The 20,923-nt window shown below is 36.2% G+C and overlaps 2 protein-coding genes and 3 long non-coding RNA genes across 5 annotated transcripts; 4 read left to right on the top strand and 1 right to left on the bottom strand.

The window, feature by feature from the left end:
* The first annotated feature begins 1,225 nt into the window (after positions 1-1,225).
* LOC124443014 lies at positions 1,226-2,340 on the top strand. Its single transcript, XR_006947459.1, has 2 exons — positions 1,226-1,648; positions 1,926-2,340. It is a non-coding gene; the product is annotated as an uncharacterized LOC124443014 (long non-coding RNA).
* A 601-nt stretch (positions 2,341-2,941) lies between these two features.
* LOC124443422 lies at positions 2,942-4,021 on the top strand. The gene has a single exon (XM_046993914.1). The coding sequence runs from the start codon at positions 2,942-2,944 to the stop codon at positions 4,019-4,021; it is 1,080 nt and encodes a 359-aa protein (XP_046849870.1).
* A 1,505-nt stretch (positions 4,022-5,526) lies between these two features.
* Positions 5,527-6,481, top strand: LOC124443016. Its single transcript, XR_006947461.1, has 3 exons — positions 5,527-5,708; positions 6,085-6,112; positions 6,351-6,481. It is a non-coding gene; the product is annotated as an uncharacterized LOC124443016 (long non-coding RNA).
* A 4,966-nt stretch (positions 6,482-11,447) lies between these two features.
* LOC124443011 (sentrin-specific protease 7-like) lies at positions 11,448-13,863 on the top strand. The gene is made up of 3 exons (XM_046993538.1): positions 11,448-11,513; positions 13,511-13,579; positions 13,750-13,863. Exons 1-3 carry the CDS (start codon positions 11,448-11,450, stop codon positions 13,861-13,863), a joined length of 249 nt encoding a protein of 82 aa, XP_046849494.1.
* Positions 13,864-15,831: 1,968 nt separating this feature from the next.
* LOC124443015 lies at positions 15,832-16,616 on the bottom strand. The gene is made up of 2 exons (XR_006947460.1): positions 16,273-16,616; positions 15,832-16,154 (listed from the first exon to the last, which is right to left on the bottom strand). It is a non-coding gene; the product is annotated as an uncharacterized LOC124443015 (long non-coding RNA).
* Between the last annotated feature and the right edge of the window lie 4,307 nt (positions 16,617-20,923).

The following is a 20,923-nucleotide window of genomic DNA, read 5'->3' as shown; positions in this document are numbered from 1 at the left end:
TACATATACAAACCGGCTTGATAACAAATGGCCTAATAAGCCACACACAAAACAAGTATTTACTGTGCTAAATTGCGGTCGTTTACATGATGACTAAAAGGAAAGAAGTGTAAACAAAATCATAGGAACTATAACATTGCAAGTGCCAAGCATTAAATTCCTTTCAAATACCTTTATGTCTCATTGACAGTCGATTACAGCTGAATCATGCAAAAGTTAAACGTCGTCTGATTTCAATGGGTTGTAGTTTTAATACACCTAAGATCGTTTACTTAAACTTTTACCTGCTTATCGTAGCTCTCAAGATCATGGTTACACTTCATACAATTTGGAGCACAGAGGTGTAAATATATGAAACTTTTTATCGGTTGTGCTGGGAATATTAAATTTAGAAGTGGACTATAAAAGAACATTTCGATCTTCCTCTTCTAAATTACGACATATCATAGCCAACACTTCTCGACGGACATTCACGGGGAGTAAAAGCAAAAAAGCATCCAAGTGACAATAGAGCATACAAGTGACAACCCATATTTTAAAACAAGGACAAACAAAATTACACCAACATTTAGATCATCGCCGACTTTCAAATTAATAGAATGAATGTCATTTAATGTCCTTGACCTCACATATTCTTGACGTAGTTCCTCGTTGCCATCTTTTCGTAAATCGTCAACCGAAATTTATTGAGAGGAAGATGGGCAATTTCTACGTCTACACTTCGACATATTTTCGGCTTTTCCAAGTCAGAAATGGGAAATATGTATTATTATCAGCGATTATTATGCAATGTTGGTGCAATCTCGATCGTGATTGGCTGACGTAATTCTTTATGTGAAAATTGTAAACAAAAAAGCTTTTGCTTTAAAGTTTATACCTCGCGATGTATCGCGCTTTGCAAATCGCGACATGTTAATTTGCACCATAGAAAGTAAACTCTTTTTAATCTTAATACTTCCTCAATAGTTCGTGGTAAAATTTGTAATAGCATCATAAACTTGAGCACATTATATTTTGCAATTCTCCATAGTCTGAAGGGTTCATTCCAAATGTAAAGTATAGTAAGGTAAAATTGGACAGATTGTAGTCCTCAGCCTCAATGTACGTTAATATATTTCGCAAACACCAAGATAAGACACATGTAGCCAATGTTGCGACCGCTCAGCGTATTTAACGGAATAAATTTCGGTAAATATTTATTAAACATTGCCAGTATCGAAAGCAATTATTGTCATCAATGTAGAAACACAGACAACACCCGTATTTGTACTTCTCCTGGCTGTGGTTATACTGCCAACCCAGATTATGAAGGCCTATGTTCTGTTTGTTTCATCAAATTACATGCATTATTTCAAGAGGGGTCAGTTATGGTAGCCCTATGATGCAAGAATCAACATCGAATGCGGAAGCAGTCAAGACAAGATGTCTCATTGAAGACTGTCAATTCTTCGGCATCCCAGAGAATGATAACTTGTGTTCACAATGTTATGCAAAGGCATTGCAACTTGATTATGACTTAGAGTCTGAGAAGAAGATCAAAATTGAAGAAGAAAGAGCTAGAAAGAAATGGCAAATAGCACAACAGCAAAAGAATGCAAATCATGACTTGCACAGGCTTTATTATGTAAATGAACCCCACTATTATCAGGTAAATATTTGTTGTTGAATTAACTAAACAAAGAAATTTCTCACACAATCTCTAGAAATCAATAAATTGTACTCATTTTCGCTAAAAATCTTTTATCACATTTGCAACCTCATTTATAGAATAGTTGTTTATATTTTAGATAATTGTTGAGAGACAATTATCTAAAATATAAACAACTATTCTATAAATGAGGTTGCAAATGTGATATATATACTGGTGAGACCATCGTCACCAGTATATAGGCGACCATTTAAACTAATACCATGTGTAACTAAAGGTTGTGGATGTTTTGGTACAGAAGAAGATCAGGGTCTTTGTCATAAATGTTTAAAGAAGAAAGAAATGCTTTTCTTAGAATAGACAGTTGGTGTGAACAGTTTTCAACAAATTTTGTTTCAATGAACAAGAAATATTGTCATTCTATAAGGCTTAAATCCTCATATCTAAAGAACTGTATTGATATTAGTAATAAAGTAATATATTCGCTTCCTTATATATGTAGATATGCACTTCGTACGTGTGGCTATAGCCTCATAATAACGACGTCTTTTCTCGTTTATAAAATTTCTGCACTTAACTGATAATTTATTCTTCGAATATAACGTTAAAAGCGATACAAATACTCAATTTATGATAATGCTCCATAATCAAGGGTGCTGGATCATTTTCGTGAATTAAACAATGATAGACAACGCTGGTTCCAGACTTCTACGGTAGAAGAGAAGTAACTTCAGTTAGTGTGACTCACTTAAACTTAGCATACCTTTTCATAAGACAATTTTGTTCTTCTGTACGACGCAAATAAACAAAAAATCACAGACGTAAGTTTGTCAAAGGTGTACTACCTTTGTACTTTTAAGTGTCCATTACAGTTGTCTAGCTGTCACAAATGTTCTTATGCGTAAAAACATATGTGACAGCCCTTACAAAAATATTTATAGAGCACTACATTGAAGCAATGTATTGGATATTCAATAGAATATTCTACAGTATACGACCACGAGCTATTGAATTACAAAATCTTTGTAATATCAATAAAGGGTTCATTCCTAGTTGACAAAGATCTTAGTATTTTCACTGAATGTACGTTCAAATACACACATCTCAACATCATCTCATCATCTCAACATCATCTCAAATCATCTCAACATCGATGACTACACAGCTAATATAAAGGCGGATCTCCACTAGACGATTTTAGAGACGATTTTATGCACGATCGTCAAAAAATTTCGCGACGATTCTTTTAGCAATGGAAATGCATGAATAGGAATAGGCGGTTTTTTTAAAAACATGGCGGCCATACATAATCACTACCTATTATATTTACTCCTGAGAAGAAGATCTTTGCTGCTGCACTCATATCGTAGAAAACAAAAAGTTAAGAGAAAGCGTGCTAGGTTTTGGGTTCGTAAACTTTACGAGGAACGGCGACAGAAGGGCGAATACGAATTACTCGTACGAGATTTACAACTCTATGACCATGAAATGTTCTTCAGCTACTTCGGAATGCTTCCAAGCACTTTTGAAGTGCTGCTTAAACTTATTGGTTCTGATATAAAGAAAAATATCACCAAAATGAGGAAACCTATTGGCCCATCTGAGAGGCTGTGTGTTACACTTCGATATTTGGTTACCGGTGATGCACATTCAACAATTGCGGCAAATTACAGAATAAGTCCTACAACTGTGGGTAGGATAGTAAAAGAAACCTCTCATGCAATCTGGAACAATTTGGTGAGGTTAGGTTATCTAAAAGTCCCATCTAACAAAACTGCTTGGGAGAAAGTTGCTTATGAGTTTGAAAATCATTGGAATTTCCCAAATGCAATTGGAGCAATAGATGGAAAGCATGTTCAAATGTTTGCTCCTGCTGGAGCTGGATCTTCTTTCTTTAATTATAAGAAGACGCACAGCATTGTATTACTAGGAGTTTGTGATGCTAATTATAAATTTATTTTAGTTGACATTGGAGATAGTGGCAGACAAAGTGATGGTAGTGTCTATGCAAACAGTAATTTAGGACATGCCATAGAGAATAAACTCCTTAATATACCAGGAGATAGGAGAATAACAAACTCTTCGAAAGTGTTGCCATTTGTCTTTATTGGAGATGATGCATTTGGTTTGAAGCGGCATATGATGAAGCCATATCCTTTTTCCAACTTATGTAAGCAGAAGCTTGTTTTTAACTATAGATTGAGTCGAGCTAGAAGAGTAATAGAAAATACCTTTGGTATATGTGCCAGCCGATTTAGAGTATTTTACAAACCCATTGTTGCAAAAGTGCAAAATGTTATTGCCATTACAAAAGCTGTAGTTGCATTGCACAATTTTTTGATGAAAATAAATGATGATGATGATTTGCACTGATGATTTGCACAAAGCACTATTGTCCTCCAACATTTCCTGATCAAGATGGTCCAAGTGGAGTAAAACCTGGTAATTGGAGACATCATGAAAATGATATAAATGGGTTGAAAGAAATCAGATGTATGGGTGACTCAAATAATTATGGAGCAGATGCCAAGTGTGTTCGAGAACAATTTGCTGAATATTTCAGTAATGAAGGTGCAGTTGACTGGCAATGGGGTGTTATAAGAAGGTCAAAGTAAACATTGTTTGGTATGTTTGGAAAAATAAAAAAAATTGTGGGCAATCTGGTCAGTGAAATTCATTTGAATCAAAATGTAAATATGATGCAAAAGAGTATCATTATTAATGAACTAGTTATCAAGAAAATTGATAATGTTTTAAGCAGGCTTGCTATTTTATGTTTTTCAATAATATTCTATAAATTACTGAACAGGTTTTCTTAGATTGACTTTATGTAGAAAAAAATAATATCATTCAAATTCTAATTCATATAACAATTGCTGAATTTTTAATTTGGCTAATCTTAATTTTTTCTTGTCCATATCTCTAAGGACAGGCACTAAACTGTCACAAAACAAGGCTGCTTCATCTTTTTCATGATCTTTGTCCTTCATTTTGTCAATAAAACTAAGCATTTTTTCATCAGTATTCTTTATATGGTCCAGTAGAGGATCCTGTTCTTCGTTTTTACTCCTCTTTCTTTTAACACTCTTTCTGACACTGTCGTCAGAAATAACAGTGCTTGAGCAGCTTGATGGTGCTGGTGAGGGAATTGGTAAAGGAGAATGTATTGGAACAGGAGACGACATGGTTGCATGAGTTTCTTCTTGAGATGCAATGATTTCTGAATCCAAATTTAACAACTCGATGTTGCTGTGAGTTTCAAGATTGCTGGTTTTATCATGCAAAAACCTCATGATTTCAAAATATTTACAAGTTGGGAGGGTTGATGCTGCTGCTCCAGATCTTGACATTGCTTTTCTTTTATCAAGACATTTCTTTAGAGAATCCTTTAAATTCTTGAATATCTTTTGGAGGTAATGAACTAAATGTGAAAAAAATTGCTTTCAAAAATATCCATAAAAGCAAAATAAAATCATCCATAAAAAAGTGATATTAAGCAACTTGCCATATCGCACACCATGTAGCCTACACAAAGATTTCCTGCATGAACTTTCAACTTTGTAATATATTTTATAGTAAATAGTGTTATTATGGCATATGCGAGAGTAGAATATGCCAGACTGGAAAGTATGTCTTGCGCAACCTAGATCTAGCTTGCGCAATTTCGGGAGAAATGCGCGTCCTGACGCGCAGATTTTAAAAAATTTCTTGTTCGCCGCGCATTTGTGAAATTTGCCGCGCAGCGCGAGAAATTATTGCGCAATATCAGCACATGTGGGCTACAGCGCTGTTGTTTCCGTTGAAAAAAATTGTTGCCTGTTGAATATCAATCTTACAAGCTGTTTTGACAGGCAAGTTCCGTTAATTGGTTAGTAAGCCAATAAGCGTTTGATGACTAGAAATATGATATCTGAGCAGATTAACTACACATTCTTTGCTTTCGTTTTTCGAGCTTTCTCTTTTTAAGTGACTTCAAGGCAAACCATATCGATTCTTCGGTGTATTCTACGGTGATACGTGATATTTAATTAAACCAACTTGGGGTGTTCAAATTTGTAAGGTGAGTACACGTAATGGTTTAGTAAAATCAAAAGTACTGATACAAAATTACAAATGATAAAAATTCTGAAAGCATTAACGCTTATAACACTAAACGCCAGGGGAAACAAGTTATTATTTAACAGTTATGTTTTTTGTGTAACCTAAAAGTAGTGGTACGAAAGGATTTCTTTTATTACAAACTACAAAACATGTTTTAATATATTTAAGGCAAATAAAATTCACAATCCTTACATAAAACATATTGATAAATGAAGCAATTTATAATTAAAACCGGTTTGCTAACGAACTAACAGGGCTTAGCTCGCTATTGTTTGGTGATAAAGCGAGATTTTTTGACAAACTTTTTTATCTAATTGTTTATTTATTTTTACTAGATGGCTGAGATTCAAGCAGTTAAATCAGGTAAATTCACGCGTTACAATAGCCGAAAATTTTCCTAACAACAATATACACAATATATATCAGCCATTGGTTGATTGCAGGAGCTGATTCGGTGATTCCTCGACAATATTCACTTCTCACTAAGAGTACCAAACCAACATTTGTGTGTTGCTAAAACTAGTGCTGCTTGCCTTTGATACCAAAAACGTTCATTACATTATCTTAACTTATGTTTTCATTGTTGTTGCCTAATTACTAGTTTGCGTTTCATGCAAGAAGGAATGTGGAAGCCATTTTTGCAAAGTTTGCAAAAAAACGTGCCACGCAATTCCGCCTTGCTCAACATCAGCAGGTGATGATGAAGGTTTTGGTGCCCAGGTCTTGTGTAGTGGCTGCAAAAACTGAGACAGCAGCAGTGGCTAAAAATAAGCAGCAAACACTGTCTAAGGAAGGTAACAGAACAATTATCTAGTGTTAGAATGTTAGTCGTGTAAGAGTGATCGTGTTTGCGTCACAAAGAAAAGTGGCATGACATTGTCAGTGGGTTTTATAAAACAATAGTAAACAACCAAGATTGGCTATCGACACATTTGTAACCATAAAATTGTGTGTTATAGAGTTTCAGTTTGCCAACATGTTTAAAAGACATAGCAAGCAGCAGAAAACAGGACCAGAAGCAAAGCGAGCAAAGAGTGGACACGAGAAAACCCCAATGGGCTTTTGCTTACTTTGTTTTAGGCAAGGCAAACGCAAATTTTGGCTTGCTAGAGGGAACAAGTCCTCTCTAGCAAACCATTTAAAAACTCACAGCGACAAGGGCGAAAAGACCTTAGCAAATGACGCTATTAGAGAAGATTCCCCTCTTGCTAAATCTGCGCTACAGGCGTACAAAATGCTTAAATCGGCTAGGTAAATGAAAATCAAGTTCCCAATTCCCAAATTGAGAACTGCACTTACATTGTGTATGTTTTCTATGTTAATTGTATTTTCAGTACAAGCCAAGTGCAACAAAAGTGTGGTGGCGACGGAATGGGAGAACGGATAGAAATTATGGAAGTCGATGAAAGGTAGCTAAATTGCTCATTCCCTGCGTGAACCATAAAATAACCGAATATCACAAACTGCATACATGTTATATAATACATTTCTTTTACATATACAGTGATAGCTTTTTAAAATTATGAATATTAAATTGTTTCAGAGAGCTTGGTAAGGATACGGCTGGACATGCAACTGACGAACTTTCGTGCAAAATCGTTTCTGGTGTCAGTGAATCTGAAAGTTGGGAGGAAACCGATGAAAAGATGAGAGGTTTGTTAGTGAAATACGGCATTTTTCTTGCATTATAGTATCAGATTTTACGACATTTTGTCACGATATTTTGTGAAATTTATGCCATAGTGGTTGAAAGTGTTGACTTTTAGTTCAAGGCTTCCAATAATTCACTTGTTCGGATAAGTAATTTCTACATTACAAATTTCTTAAGTCGTTTAATATTAACGATGAAATCATTAAGTATTTCAACGTCTTCTGTTGAATTTCTTAGTACATATACTTTTCACACAGTTTGCAAGAAAATTTTAATGTTGGCTTTTAACACTTTCATTGTTACAGCGAAGAGATTGTGAGAGTTAATGCAGTAAGTAAGACGAGTAAGGCTGCCTCTATTTCAAACACCAGCCGTCTTAGCTATCAAAGCTCGCTTGGAAGTTTTCTTCCTTCAATTTTATCAAGTGAGCAAGGCGACCTGCCATTTGATGTGGACGAACTTGCGGAAAAAATTGCTACTAAGGTGGCACAAAAGTTGAGTGGTAACCCTAAATCAGCCCAATCAACAAGTTCAACAACTACATACAATCCCACATCGAGTACCGCACTTCGATCTTCCAATTTGATTGAGCTTGTGGATGAAGTGGAAGATTTTGAAATACTAAAAGAAGAGAACAGCTGGGTGCTGCAGTGTCGAACGTGTGTCGAATTTTTAAACTCTTCCCGTGTTTCCTTTTCGTCATCTTTTAATCGACCTACTGGCAAAGCAGACGGATCTTTGGCATCTGGTTTACATATGTCAGATGCCTTGTATGAACAGCTAATTGCAGGCAAGTGTGAAAATGGTACAGCCAAAAGCAAGCGTGTCATCGACATCTTCTTTCTTTGACCCACAAAACGCTGATGACCACATGAAGATGGTAAAGCAAGGGAGGTCAAGGGAAGTACTTGTTGCAAAGAATCAACTCCGTGCAGCTCTTGGTGTTGTGAAAACAAAGTCAGCTGCAGTTCATTATGAAGCACGAATTGCTGAGCTTCAAGCTGCTGGTGCGGATGTTGGTGATTTTTGTCATTCTCGAAAATTGTTTCCAGACATGATCAAAGCAGCATGTGCTTACATCGACATGAGAGCAGCCAATTTTCTTTCTACCCTCTTCCAAACACAGGAATGCCCCACATTTTTATGTTACAGCTGATAAATCTACCAATCATCGCATCACTAATCAGGTTACTATCGTTTGTCCAGTTGTAAATGGTAGTCGCCGAGGCATTGTCCTTGACGCAAGGGAGGTTTACAGTAACTCTGATGCAACTGGTGGTACAGGTGATGCTCTAGCTGCATCCATTTTTAAAGATCTTGACGTGCATGTTGGTATTAAGGATAATCGGCTACTGCAAGTGCAAGGGCGAGTGATGGATGGACAATACGTCAACGAGCCGTTCATTGCAGGCATGAACGAGCCTGTATTTGAACTTTTGCATGATGATCTGTCCTGCAAAGAAAGATTCTGGTGGCCTGTCCAATGGGACCCTGCCCATTGGTTAGATAAAGTATTTAGTCAGCTCAAGGACTCGCCTTTCGTTGATCGTTTGCTGAGAAGGATTGCACTTTATCATCAACTTTTTAGTCGTGGTAAAATGCACAGCGTAGCGCGTCATACTGCTAAGGACTTGAATCTTCCGTTTCGAGTAACCAACGCATTTGCACATCAGCGGTTTTTGAGCTCCAGCTATCTATCTTTAAAGAATCTTGCAGATAGTTTGGAAGTGTACATCGAGACTTTCAAGGACCACGACAATAGAGAAGAGATGGGTTACAAGTTATGTGGTCAAGACTTTGTCCATGATTTGCTTGGTGTACTCGATTTGTTGTGGCCCTTGGTCGTCCTGATGCTGCAAGCGCAGGCTGAGTGGTATCCTGGTTGGAAGTTGTGCTCTCATGTTCCTTTGGTAAAACGACAGATGCAACGTTACATCGAGGAAGTATCTAAAATTGATCCTGATGACTTTGTTTGCCCAAGATTAAGCCAGCGAGTTCATGAAATTCGAGATTACCGCTTTGGGCAAAGTGAGTTGGAAACTGGTTGGTTTGTCGTTAGAGAAGGCGACGGTAAAGTGCCAGTGGATTGGGTAGCAAGAGAAATGCAGGACAGTGTTCATGATCTAGAGAAGCTGGCTGCGGATGTCATTAGTCAGATTGATGTTCGCTACACCAATAGCTTTTCCGACCTCAACAGAATGCTATCAAAGTGTTTTGACTTTGGACGACTTTTTCGTGGTTTATGCGGTTTTCGTTCGGAAGAAAAAAGTCCAGTAAACAACAGGGAGTTTTCTGAACTTGGAGCTAATGAGTTTAGACGATGTGTAAACTTTTCCTCACAGATGCCACATGTTTCTGAAAAGAATTTTGAGCTTTGTAGCGAGCTATCATCCACAGTGTTTTGGCGTCTAAAGAAAACACTCATTGCCGTTGTTTGGGGTGATATGCTACACACTCACTTCCCTAATTTTTTCAAGAAGATCTCTCTCGATGACGAAGGAATTTTTTCCTTGCAGGATGTGGTTTTCGAGGAAGGAGTCTTTGTGACTAGGTTCCAAGAAGGTACACCAAGGCAGTTCACCCTTTCTGAGGTCTTCGAAGTGACGCTCAACAATGGTAAAATGATTGACGTTCTTTTTAAAGAAGAGGCCGTTATTGAATCTTTATATAACGATTCCTCATTTTATTCAGCTGTCGGCCAAGAGTTTTGTCTCGTCTTTGACATATTTTATGCGAAATGCGGAACTGAGGCTGTTGCCGAATCTTTTTACCGGGTGGTGGATAAGCAAGAAATGGATGGTGGGCAAAGCATAAAAGTGCTAATGAATCGTGCTAAAGTTGATTGGAGTTTACCATCTGTACTTCAATGCGACGCAGCACTGAACGAAATGGCAAAACTTTACATCAATGGGGACAAGGAACGTGGTTTGTCCCGACATATGATTCCTGTTTTTAGAGACCGACGAGCATGGCAAAAACACGAAGGAGAGATGTCCAAGGTTTTGCTGATTATAAACAATAATTAACTGAAAAATCTTTTTCGTCTAACACCTGGCTGCTGATGATAAACAATTATTAACTGAAAAACCATTTTTGTCCACCATCTGCCTGCTGATTATAAACAATTAATTGAAAAACCTTTTTTGTCCACCATCTGGCTGCAGATTATAAATATTTATCAACTGAAAACCTCCCTTGCTTACCATCTACCTGCTGATTATAAACAATTATTAACTGAAAACCTTTTTGTCCACCACCTGGCTGCAGATTATAAACATTTATTAACTGAAAACCTCCCTGCTTACCATCTGCCTGCTGATTATAAACAATTATTAACTGAAAACCTTTTGTCCACCATCTGGCTGCTGATTATAAACAATTATTAACTGAAAACCTTCTACTCCACCATCTGGCTGCTGATTATAAACAATTATTAACTGAAAACCTTTTTTGTCCACCATCTGCCTGCTGATTATAAACAATTATTAACTGAAAACCTTTTACTCTACCATCTGGCTGCTGATTATAAACAATTAGTAACTGAAAACCTTTTTGTCCACCATCTGCCTGCTGATTATAAACAATTATTAACTGAAAACCTTCTACTCCACAATCTGGCTGCTGATTATAAACAATTATTAACTGAAAACCTTTTTGTCCACCATCTGCCTGCTGATTATAAACAATTATTAACTGAAAACCTTCTACTCCACAATCTGGCTGCTGATTATAAACAATTATTAACTGAAAACCTTTTTGTCCACCATCTGCCTGCTGATAATAAACAATTATTAACTGAAAACCTTCTACTCCACAATCTGGCTGCTGATTATAAACAATTATTAACTGAAAACCTTTTTGTCCACCATCTGCCTGCTGATTATAAACAATTATTAACTGAAAAACCTTCTACTCCACAATCTGGCTGCGGATTATACAAAAGATGGTTCCTGATTGATTTTTTTTTTGACGACGTATTTGACGACGTCAGTAAATCAAATTTATTTGGTGCCTACCTTTTATCGTATCATACGCTGTGATGAAACGATGAAACAGATGAATGATAAACATACGTGGTACGTTGGTCGTTCGACTCGTTACATAATACCTAAGGTAAAGTGGCATTTTTGTGATTACACATGACACATCCTCACGTTGTAAAGGAGAGTTGCAAGCTCCAACTTAAGGTAAGCTACAGCTATACACATGTATCATCTTTTATGTTATGTTTCATAATTATTTGCAATTGCAAACTATCAAAAATGGAGTGTGATACGGAAAAAATAAAACTGGCATCTCGCGAATATTTATGGCTTCGCAGCGAAAAGTCAAAAATCCGCCGCGCAAAATTTCTAAAAAAAATTGATCTAGCTTGCGCAGTTTGCATACTTTCCAGTCTGGAAAGAAAACAACCCGCTACGACCAATTGTATCTCTTCCTGGATCTCCCACGTATGAACTTTCAAAATATCTTTATAACATTCTGTATCCATTAGTCAAAAAATTCACCTCACACCATCCGAAATGCCACCACTTTCCTTGCCAGTATTGAAAACATTAAAGTACGACCAAACGAAATCATGATATCCTACGACGTGACATCACTCTTCACATCCATACCACTGGACATTGCCAAACAAATTACAAACGAACTACTCACAAACGACAAAACTTGGCAAGCTACAACACAACTAGACAAAAATGACATCCTAGACTTACTCAACCTTTGCCTCGCCGCTGAATTCACCTTCCAAAACACATACTACAGACAAATTTCAGGCACACCAATGGGATCACCACTATCCACCTTCCTCGCAGAAGCTGTCATGCAACACCTCGAAACACAATCAGTCACAAACAACACAAACATCAAACTATGGAAAAGATATGTCGACGACATCTTTGCCATAGTCAAGAAAGACAAAGCTGAACAAATCCTACACACCATAAACAATACCACAAAGAACATTGCCTTTACTAAAGACGAAGAACACGACAAACAACTTACCTTCCTCGACATCCTACTAACGAGAACAGATGACGGTACACTAAACACACAAGTATACCGCAAAAACACACACACAGACCAAATACTCAACTTTAATAGCAATCACCCAACACAACACAAAATTAGTTGCATACGAACTCTCTTTAACAGGATTAAAACACACTGCAATACAGAAGAAGCCAAGAAGAATGAACGCAACTACTTATACTCTACATTCATAAACAACAATTACCCACGAAACTTTATCAACAAAGTATTAAACAAAATACACAACAAACCACAAACTGAAAACCTAACGAAGATACAGACGAACCAGTAAAAATAGTGACATTACCATATATAAACGGAACATCAGAAATGACATCAAGACTACTCCGACCATTCAAAATAAACATCGCACATAAACCAACACACAAACTCAAATCATACTTCACTAAACATAAAGACCGAACAACGACATTCGACGCAACCAACGCGGTCTACATGATACCATGTAAAGATTGCCCCAAACAGTACATTGGACAAACGTCCAAGAAAATTGAAACAAGACTCACTGAACACAAGAATGCCATCAAACGACGCGACCCAAAATCACTACCAGCAGAACATACCCACGATACCAACCACACATTTGACTGGACAAAACACAACTTCTTGGACACAGACAAAACACGCACGAGAATTCAAAGAGGCATGGTACAGCAAAGACAACAACACAATTAACAGACATATTGACATCCCCATCATCTATTCACAACTAAAGACAAAACCAAAACAACAAACTAATAACACAACGACTAAAATAAAACACTCGAATTTCATTAACGTAATCGATACACCTGAAACCATGACAACGCATCTTATACCATCCAATAATATCAACTCAACTACTAACCAACCAATCAGACGCTCCAAACGCCTACAAAATCTTTGTAAATAATATATTGTCACATTCTGACGAAGGCTCGAAGCACCGAGTTGAAAGCTTAATAAAAAATTTAAAACAAATTCAGAGAATCCTTATCATTATCATATATATATATATATATATATAGTTGTAAACCCTCATCCATAAACATCTTTTTCTATCTCACATGTTTTAGGTACCACAGCAACCAAACTCAGTTGACTGTGGAGTTTATGTCATGAAATTTGCAGAGATGTTAATTAAGGTAACTCCATGCAGACCATGCACAGTTAATAATCTAAGACTTATCTTAGTTATTTGAACAATGACATACCCAACTACCTGTAGCTTTATTAATCATGTTTGTTGTTTTATATATGGCAAAACTCTACTAATTATCTTAACACATTTTACTTTCTATTCACCATTTTCTAGGAACCATTGACTGGAGAGATGTTGATGAAAATTCCTGATTTTCGCCAATCATTCGATCATGCCGAGATATCAGCCATGCGAGAACGAGTCAAATCACTTTTGTCAACATTATAATTCTTGTATTTCGAACGATTTCTGAGCAAATCCTCTGTCGATAATTACTAATTTATCGCTAAATATACATGTTTATTTAAAAAAAGATATAAAAGTTATCTAAACAGTGTATTTTAAAATTAAGATACATTGTAAACACAGTGTATTTAAAAATTAAGATACATTGTTTAGTACGGTGGCTCACAAGGGCCACCACACAAAATAAAAATATTAATACACACACAAAATAAAAATACACACACAAAATACATTATACACACACAAAATAAAAATACACACGCAAAATACATTATACACACACAAAATACATTATACACACACCAAATAAAAATACACACACAAAATAAAAATACATACACAAAATACATTATACACACACAAAATAAAAATACATACACAAAATACATTATACACACACAAAATAAAAATACACACACAAAATAAAAATACACATACAAAATAAAAATACACACACAAAATATGATTGCGGGCGCTTGCAGTGTCGGCTACTCGGAATTGCTCGTAATTGATCGTTTTTGTTTTCAAAGTTCTAATGGTTCCAACTTCCACATTACATAATAAAATTCATTGATTTCACTGTGATCAATTATTTCAAAGTTGCTTACGATATTGCTCCCCGTATTCTGGTTAAAATTAAGGTTAATGTGTTGTCCTAGTTGCGGCAACAATTCCGGCTCAGTCTCGGAATCAAACACGTACTGTGATGATTGTTTATCAGAGCAAAACATTACACGCTTGATAACAGGTTATTTCAATCATGGTTATCCGTATGGGGCAATCGTCAGACTTTTGCAAACCTCCGTTATTCTGATGTCTATACGGACGTTGTAGCGCCGCTTCAGATCTTTGGGCTTAAGACGAAAAGGACAAGTCGTTGATGAACAAAATTTAAGAAATGTTATAGAGTATATAAAAGCCTAGGAGCAAACGCTTGCTGGCACCTGGACGGTAAGATTACATAAATGTAGTTTCTATGAACCTAGAAGTAACAAATACCTCCGACAAGAACTTGCACTTATGCATTGGAGGGATTATCTGCAAGATTGCGAAGGTAATGTAAGGTAGTTCATTGACTATATTTCTAGTTTAGAGTATTTACAAAATCCTGTAGTACTAAGATGTTAAGTTAGAACTTGTAAGTATGCATTATTATTTCTGCAGTTGAAAAATTAAACACTGCTAGTTGCTACATCAACATGTATATTGCTCTCTGTTTAGCTGGACGATGTGGTGCTACTTTGGGAGATGTACTAATCTTTGCAACAGGAAGTGATGACATCCCACCTCTTGGCTTTACACCAATGCCTTCACTATGCTTTTGGGAAGATGTTCGTCCAAGATCAAACACATGTGATACCACACTTTATCTCCATCTATTCCCTGGTTGTTCAAAGGATGAAATGCAATATGATACTTTTAAAGAAAAAATGGATGATGGAATTTTAAATTCTCCTTCTTTTGGGATTCCATAAAGTTTTTTAGCAGTTTTTTATAACAAGTATATATTCAATTAGTTCAAAGTTCTTATAACGTGTTTATAACACTAAATTTTAAGTTTAGTGGCAGAATGCTACATTTTAGCATAATGGTATTCAACAATTTACAACAAATCATGTTTCATAATATAGTTTTATTTGCTTTGCAATTGGTTGCAAAAACCTTTTTGCAACAGTATATTTCTATTTCATCTTTGTGGCATGGGTATCATTATGCCAAATACTTCTTACATGGTAACTTTTCATGTTTGTAGATGTAGATTGTCCAGGTTAGTAGAGTCCTGAGAAGGACTATTGTTGTTGATGTTGACTGAGGTTTCGATTTGACTCTGAAGATGCTTATTGCTAAGGTTGTTGAAATGTCAGTCAACATCAACAATAACAGTCCTTCTCAGGAACAGTCCTTCTACTAACCTGGGTGATCTATATCTACAAACATGTAACGATACTCCTGGGTTCAAACCATTTACTTTATTTAACTTTTATTATGTTGTGTGATAATCTATATAATTAACACTAACTTCATTGTGGTATATTAATTAAATGTTGAAAAATTTCAAATCCTTCATTTATGTCTTCAGGATATGCCAAATTTTTGTTTTCCAAGACATAAAATATTCTTTGTAAATGTCCTCACAAATGCATGGGTCAATTCTCTCTTTCATTTCACTCAGCTTATCAGCAGAAATCTCTATTAGGCAGTTTTCACCCCCATAGTAATCTGGCAGAAAGAGCAAAATGTCTGGAACTCGTGATACGGTTTCATGTTGCGACCTACAAATGTAGTGGCTATTTCAGTGATCTTTTACTTTTGTTAAATCTTTTTGAAATAACATGTTAAAACAAAACCACAGTGCCTCCATGAGGTAGGTATTACCCAACTCTAACAAACCTTTTTGTGCCATATCTTGGAAAAAGTCAATCCACCAGCCTGACCTAGTTCGTCTCAGGAAAGACCACCATGCTTCAATTCTTTGATTTGAAAGAGAGGATCCATAAACATGAGCTTTCTCCCCTGCCCATTCATCATCTCCATCAGCTCTCAGGTAGCATTGCATTGCAGACAATAAAACATTTTCTGTCCCACAATGTGCAGCCTCCAAACTCCTTAACAGCATTAAGAAATATTTCCGCAATTACATTTGGATTTTTGTTTGATCTGACAACCTCAAGCCACAGAATTCTTCTGCTGTAACCACAAACAGCACCATGTACTGCAAACCCATATGGCTTGAGTTTGCCATATCCTTAAAAAGGGAAGAGTTTGTTAGACATTTGCTCTCAATGTGCTACAAAAAAGCTAGGTTTGGGTAACTGTTCCCCATTATCTATAAGTTTGATTAAAAATTCATAGAAACTACATTAATGTAGTCTTACCGTCGAGGTGCCAGCAAGCGTTTGCTCCTAGGCTTTTATATACTCTATAACATTTCTTAAATTTTGTTCATCAACGACTTGTCCTTTTCGTCTTAAGTCCAAAGATCTGAAGCGGCGCTTCAACGTCCGTATAGACATCAGAATACCGGAGGTTTGCAAAAGTCTGACGATTGCCCCATACGGATAACCATGATTGAAATAACCTGTTATCAAGCGTGTAATGTTTTGCTCTGATAAACAATCATCACAGTACGTGTTTGATTCCGAGACTGAGCCGGAATTGTTGCCGCAACTAGGACAACACATTAACCTTAATTTTAACTAGAATACGGGGAGCAATATCGTAAGCAACTTTGAAATAATTGATCACAGTGAAATCAATGAATTTCATTATGTACTCTGGAAGTTGGAACCAATAGAACTTTGAAAACAAAAACGATCAATTACGAGCAATTCCGAGTAAGCCGACACTGCAAGCGCCCGCAATCATATTTTGTGTGTGTATTTTTATTTTGTATGTGTATTTTTATTTTGTGTGTGTATTTTTATTTTGTATGTGTATTTTTATTTTGTGTGTGTCTTTTTATTTTGTGTGTGTCTTTTTATTTTGTGTGTGTATAATGTATTTTGTGTGTGTATTTTTATTTTGTGTGTGTATTAATATTTTTATTTTATGTGGTGGCCCTTGTGAGCCACCGTAGTTTAGAGATTTGTTCACCCACTCATACTCATACACGCATATTCCACGAACAGCTGAAGTGTCATCGATCCATCTCTCCATATGATCTCTCAAAAGTAGTTTTCGTGTTATTACGCAATCGGCACAAGTGACGTCACGACAAGAACTAACTGCTGTACAAATAGTAAATCCTGCACGTACGGGACGCACGCAACAAACAGCTTTTGTAGACTTTGGTTACTCAAAAGCGCTAAACTATGGAAACTTTTATTTTTTGCACACTTATTTTCCTTTTTGGTTGTCTGCTGAAAAAAATCGGCCTAATTCTTACTGAAGATGTCACTTATCGACAACGCTGGGAGTTGGAAGTCGAAAGCCAGATGGAAGATCACAATTCTGGTACACCGATGGATCTTGGTATAGAGCAATGGAGCGAAGACTGGAAAAAAACAGTCGCTCTTCTAACAACACCAAGTTTTTACTGCCTTGAGGGGATTCATATATTTGCCTTAGCTAACCTTTTTCGAAGACCCATTCTGGTGATATGTCACGATTCTCATCATGGTGACTGTGATGTCCAAATTGCTGGTGTAAACCTTGGTGGCATATACTTACCCTTGCTGTCAGACTCCGTGGATTGTATCAAAACTCCTCTTTTGATTCGCTATGATCATGGACACTTTACAGCACTTGTGATGGCAGAAAATAATGAAGGAGTACCATTAATGAAACATGATGGTCAGCCTATGAAAGTCCGTTGTTTGTTACCTGAGGAAAGGAATTTCTCAGATCGATTATTGCGGGAATACTTGAACTGTTTAAAGTTGAATTACATCGACGAAAATGGGTGTATAATGGAAATGCTTGTTGCGAAAACGCGTCTGTGATACTTGTAGCTAAAATGTAAGCCTCTGATACTTGTGGCTAAAATACCTTGTGGAAAGCCTTGCATGGAGGCTGTTCTAACGATATAAAATATACAAGACATTCAAAAATAAATTTCAACTGCCTTTGTATACTCTTAAGATTTTCAAATACACAATAATTCTGTACGTTGAGAAAGTTACAATAATGCAACGCGTTTGTTATTACATATACAAACCAGTTTGATAACAAATGGCTTAAAAAACCACACAAAAAACAAGTATTTACTGTGCTAAATTGCGGTCGTTTACATGATGACTAAACGGAGAGAAGTGTAAACAAAATCATAGGAACTATAACATTGCAAGTGCCAAGCATTAAATTCTTTTCAAATACGTTTATGTCTTATTGAGAGTCGATTACAGCTGAATCATGCTAAAGTTAAACGTCGGCTGATTTCAATGGTTGTAGTTTCGATACACCTAAGATTGTTTACTTAAACTTTTACCTGCTTATCGTAGCTCTCAACATCATGGTTACACTTCATACAATTTGGAGCACAGAGGTTTAAATATATGCAACTTCCTATCGGTTGTGCTGGGAAGATTAAATTTAGAAGTGGACTTCCTCCTATAAATTACGACATATCATAGCCAACACTTCTCGACGGACATTCACGGGGAGTACAAGCAAAGAAGCATCCAAGTGACAATAGAGCATATAAGTGACAACCCATATTTTAAAACAAGAACAAACAGAATTACACAAACATTAAGATCATTGCCGACTTTCAAATTAATAGAATGAATGTCATTTAATGTCCTTGACCCCACATATTCTTGACGTAGTTCCTCGTTTTCATCTTTTCGTGAATCGTCAACCGAAATTTATTGAGAGGAAGATGGGCAATATCTACGTCTACACTTCGACATATTTTCGGCTTTTCCAAGTCAGAAATGGGAAATATGTATTATTATCAGCGATTATCGAGCAATGTTGGTGCAATCTCGATCGTGATTGGCTGACGTAATTCTTTATATGAAAATTGTAAACAAAAAAGCTTTTGCTTTATAGTTTATCCCTCGCGATGTATCGCGCTTTGCAAATCGCTACATGTTATTTTGCTCCCCAAAAAGTAATCTCTTTTCAATCTTGGTACTTCCTCAATAGTTCGTGGTAAATTTGTAATAGCATCATAAACTTGAGCACGTTATATTTTGCAACTCTCCACAGTCTAAAGGGTTCATTCCAAGTGTAAAGTATAGTATGGTAAAATTAGACAGATTGTAGTCCTCAGCCTCAATGTGTAGAATTCGACTAAGGGCTCAACCATTCTCTGCCAAGTTTCTGATACTTTGAGACGCGCATACTTTATCACGTACGGTTCAACTAAATAATTACAGTCAGTTAACTTACTTCACTATACTTTACACTTGGAATGAACCCTTCAGATTATGCAGAGTTGCAAAAAAATAACGTTCTCACGTTTATGATGATATTACAAATTTACCACGAACTATTGAATTACAAAGATTCTACTTTCTGGGGTGCAGTAAAATTATTTAAAAATTGTAGTTTTTGGTCTATTTCTATGGCTCTAATTAAAACTTTATGTTGGGCCTTAATTTTTATTACACGAATTCGATTTCCGCTCGGCAAGTCTCCGCCACTAAGTATTTACTGTACTAAATTGCATTCGTTTGCATGTTGACTAAATGGAAAAACGCGTAGAGATCGTATGAATTGTAACTACAGTACATTGAAAATGCAATCATTAAATCATTTCGTGTTATCGTTACAATTACGTTTATGTCTCATTGGAGGTTGATTACGGCTGAATCATGCAAAAGTTAAACGTCTGCTGATTTCAATGGGTTGCATTTTGCATGCACCCTGTAGATACAAAGGGTGAGTTTCAATATATTTCCATGCTTTCACGCAACATTTGTCAACCAAAATATACATTCTACAAGTTAAATGTTTAGTTTTAATGGTGGCAGCCTTGTATGAAACAAGTGAAGATTTGATCAGTCTACAAGTTAAATGTTTAGTTTTAATGGTAGCAGCCTTGTATGAAACAAGTGAAGATTTGATCAGTCTACAAGTTAAATGTTTAGTTTTAGTGGTACCAACCTTGTATGAAACAAGTGAAGATTTGATCAGTCAACAAGTTAAATGTTTAGTTTTAGTGGTACCAGCCTTGTATGAAACAAATGAAGATTTGATCATTCTACAAGTTAAATGTTTAGTTTTAATGGTGGCAGCCATGTATGAAACAAGTGAAGATTTGATCAGTCTACAAGTTAAATGTTTAGTTTTAGTGGTACCAGCCTTGTATGAAACAAATGAAGATTTGATCAGTCTACAAGTTAAATGTTTAGTTTTAGTGGTACCAGCCTTGTATGAAACAAGTGAAGATTTGATCAGTCTACAAGTTAAATGTTTAGTTTTAGTGGTACCAGCCTTGTATGAAACAAGTGAAGATTTGATCAGTTTACAAGTTAAGTGTTTAGTTTTAGTGGTACCAGCCTTGTTTGGAACAAGCGAAGATTTGATCAGTCTACAAGTTAAATGTTTAGTTTTAGTGGTACCAGCCTTGTATGAAACAAGTGAAGATTAGATC

Source organism: Xenia sp. Carnegie-2017, unplaced genomic scaffold (genome assembly GCF_021976095.1).
Source record: "Xenia sp. Carnegie-2017 unplaced genomic scaffold, XeniaSp_v1 HiC_scaffold_20, whole genome shotgun sequence".
Classification (NCBI taxonomy): Eukaryota; Metazoa; Cnidaria; class Anthozoa; order Malacalcyonacea; family Xeniidae; genus Xenia; species Xenia sp. Carnegie-2017.
This window is presented reverse-complemented; position numbering and strand designations above follow the sequence as displayed.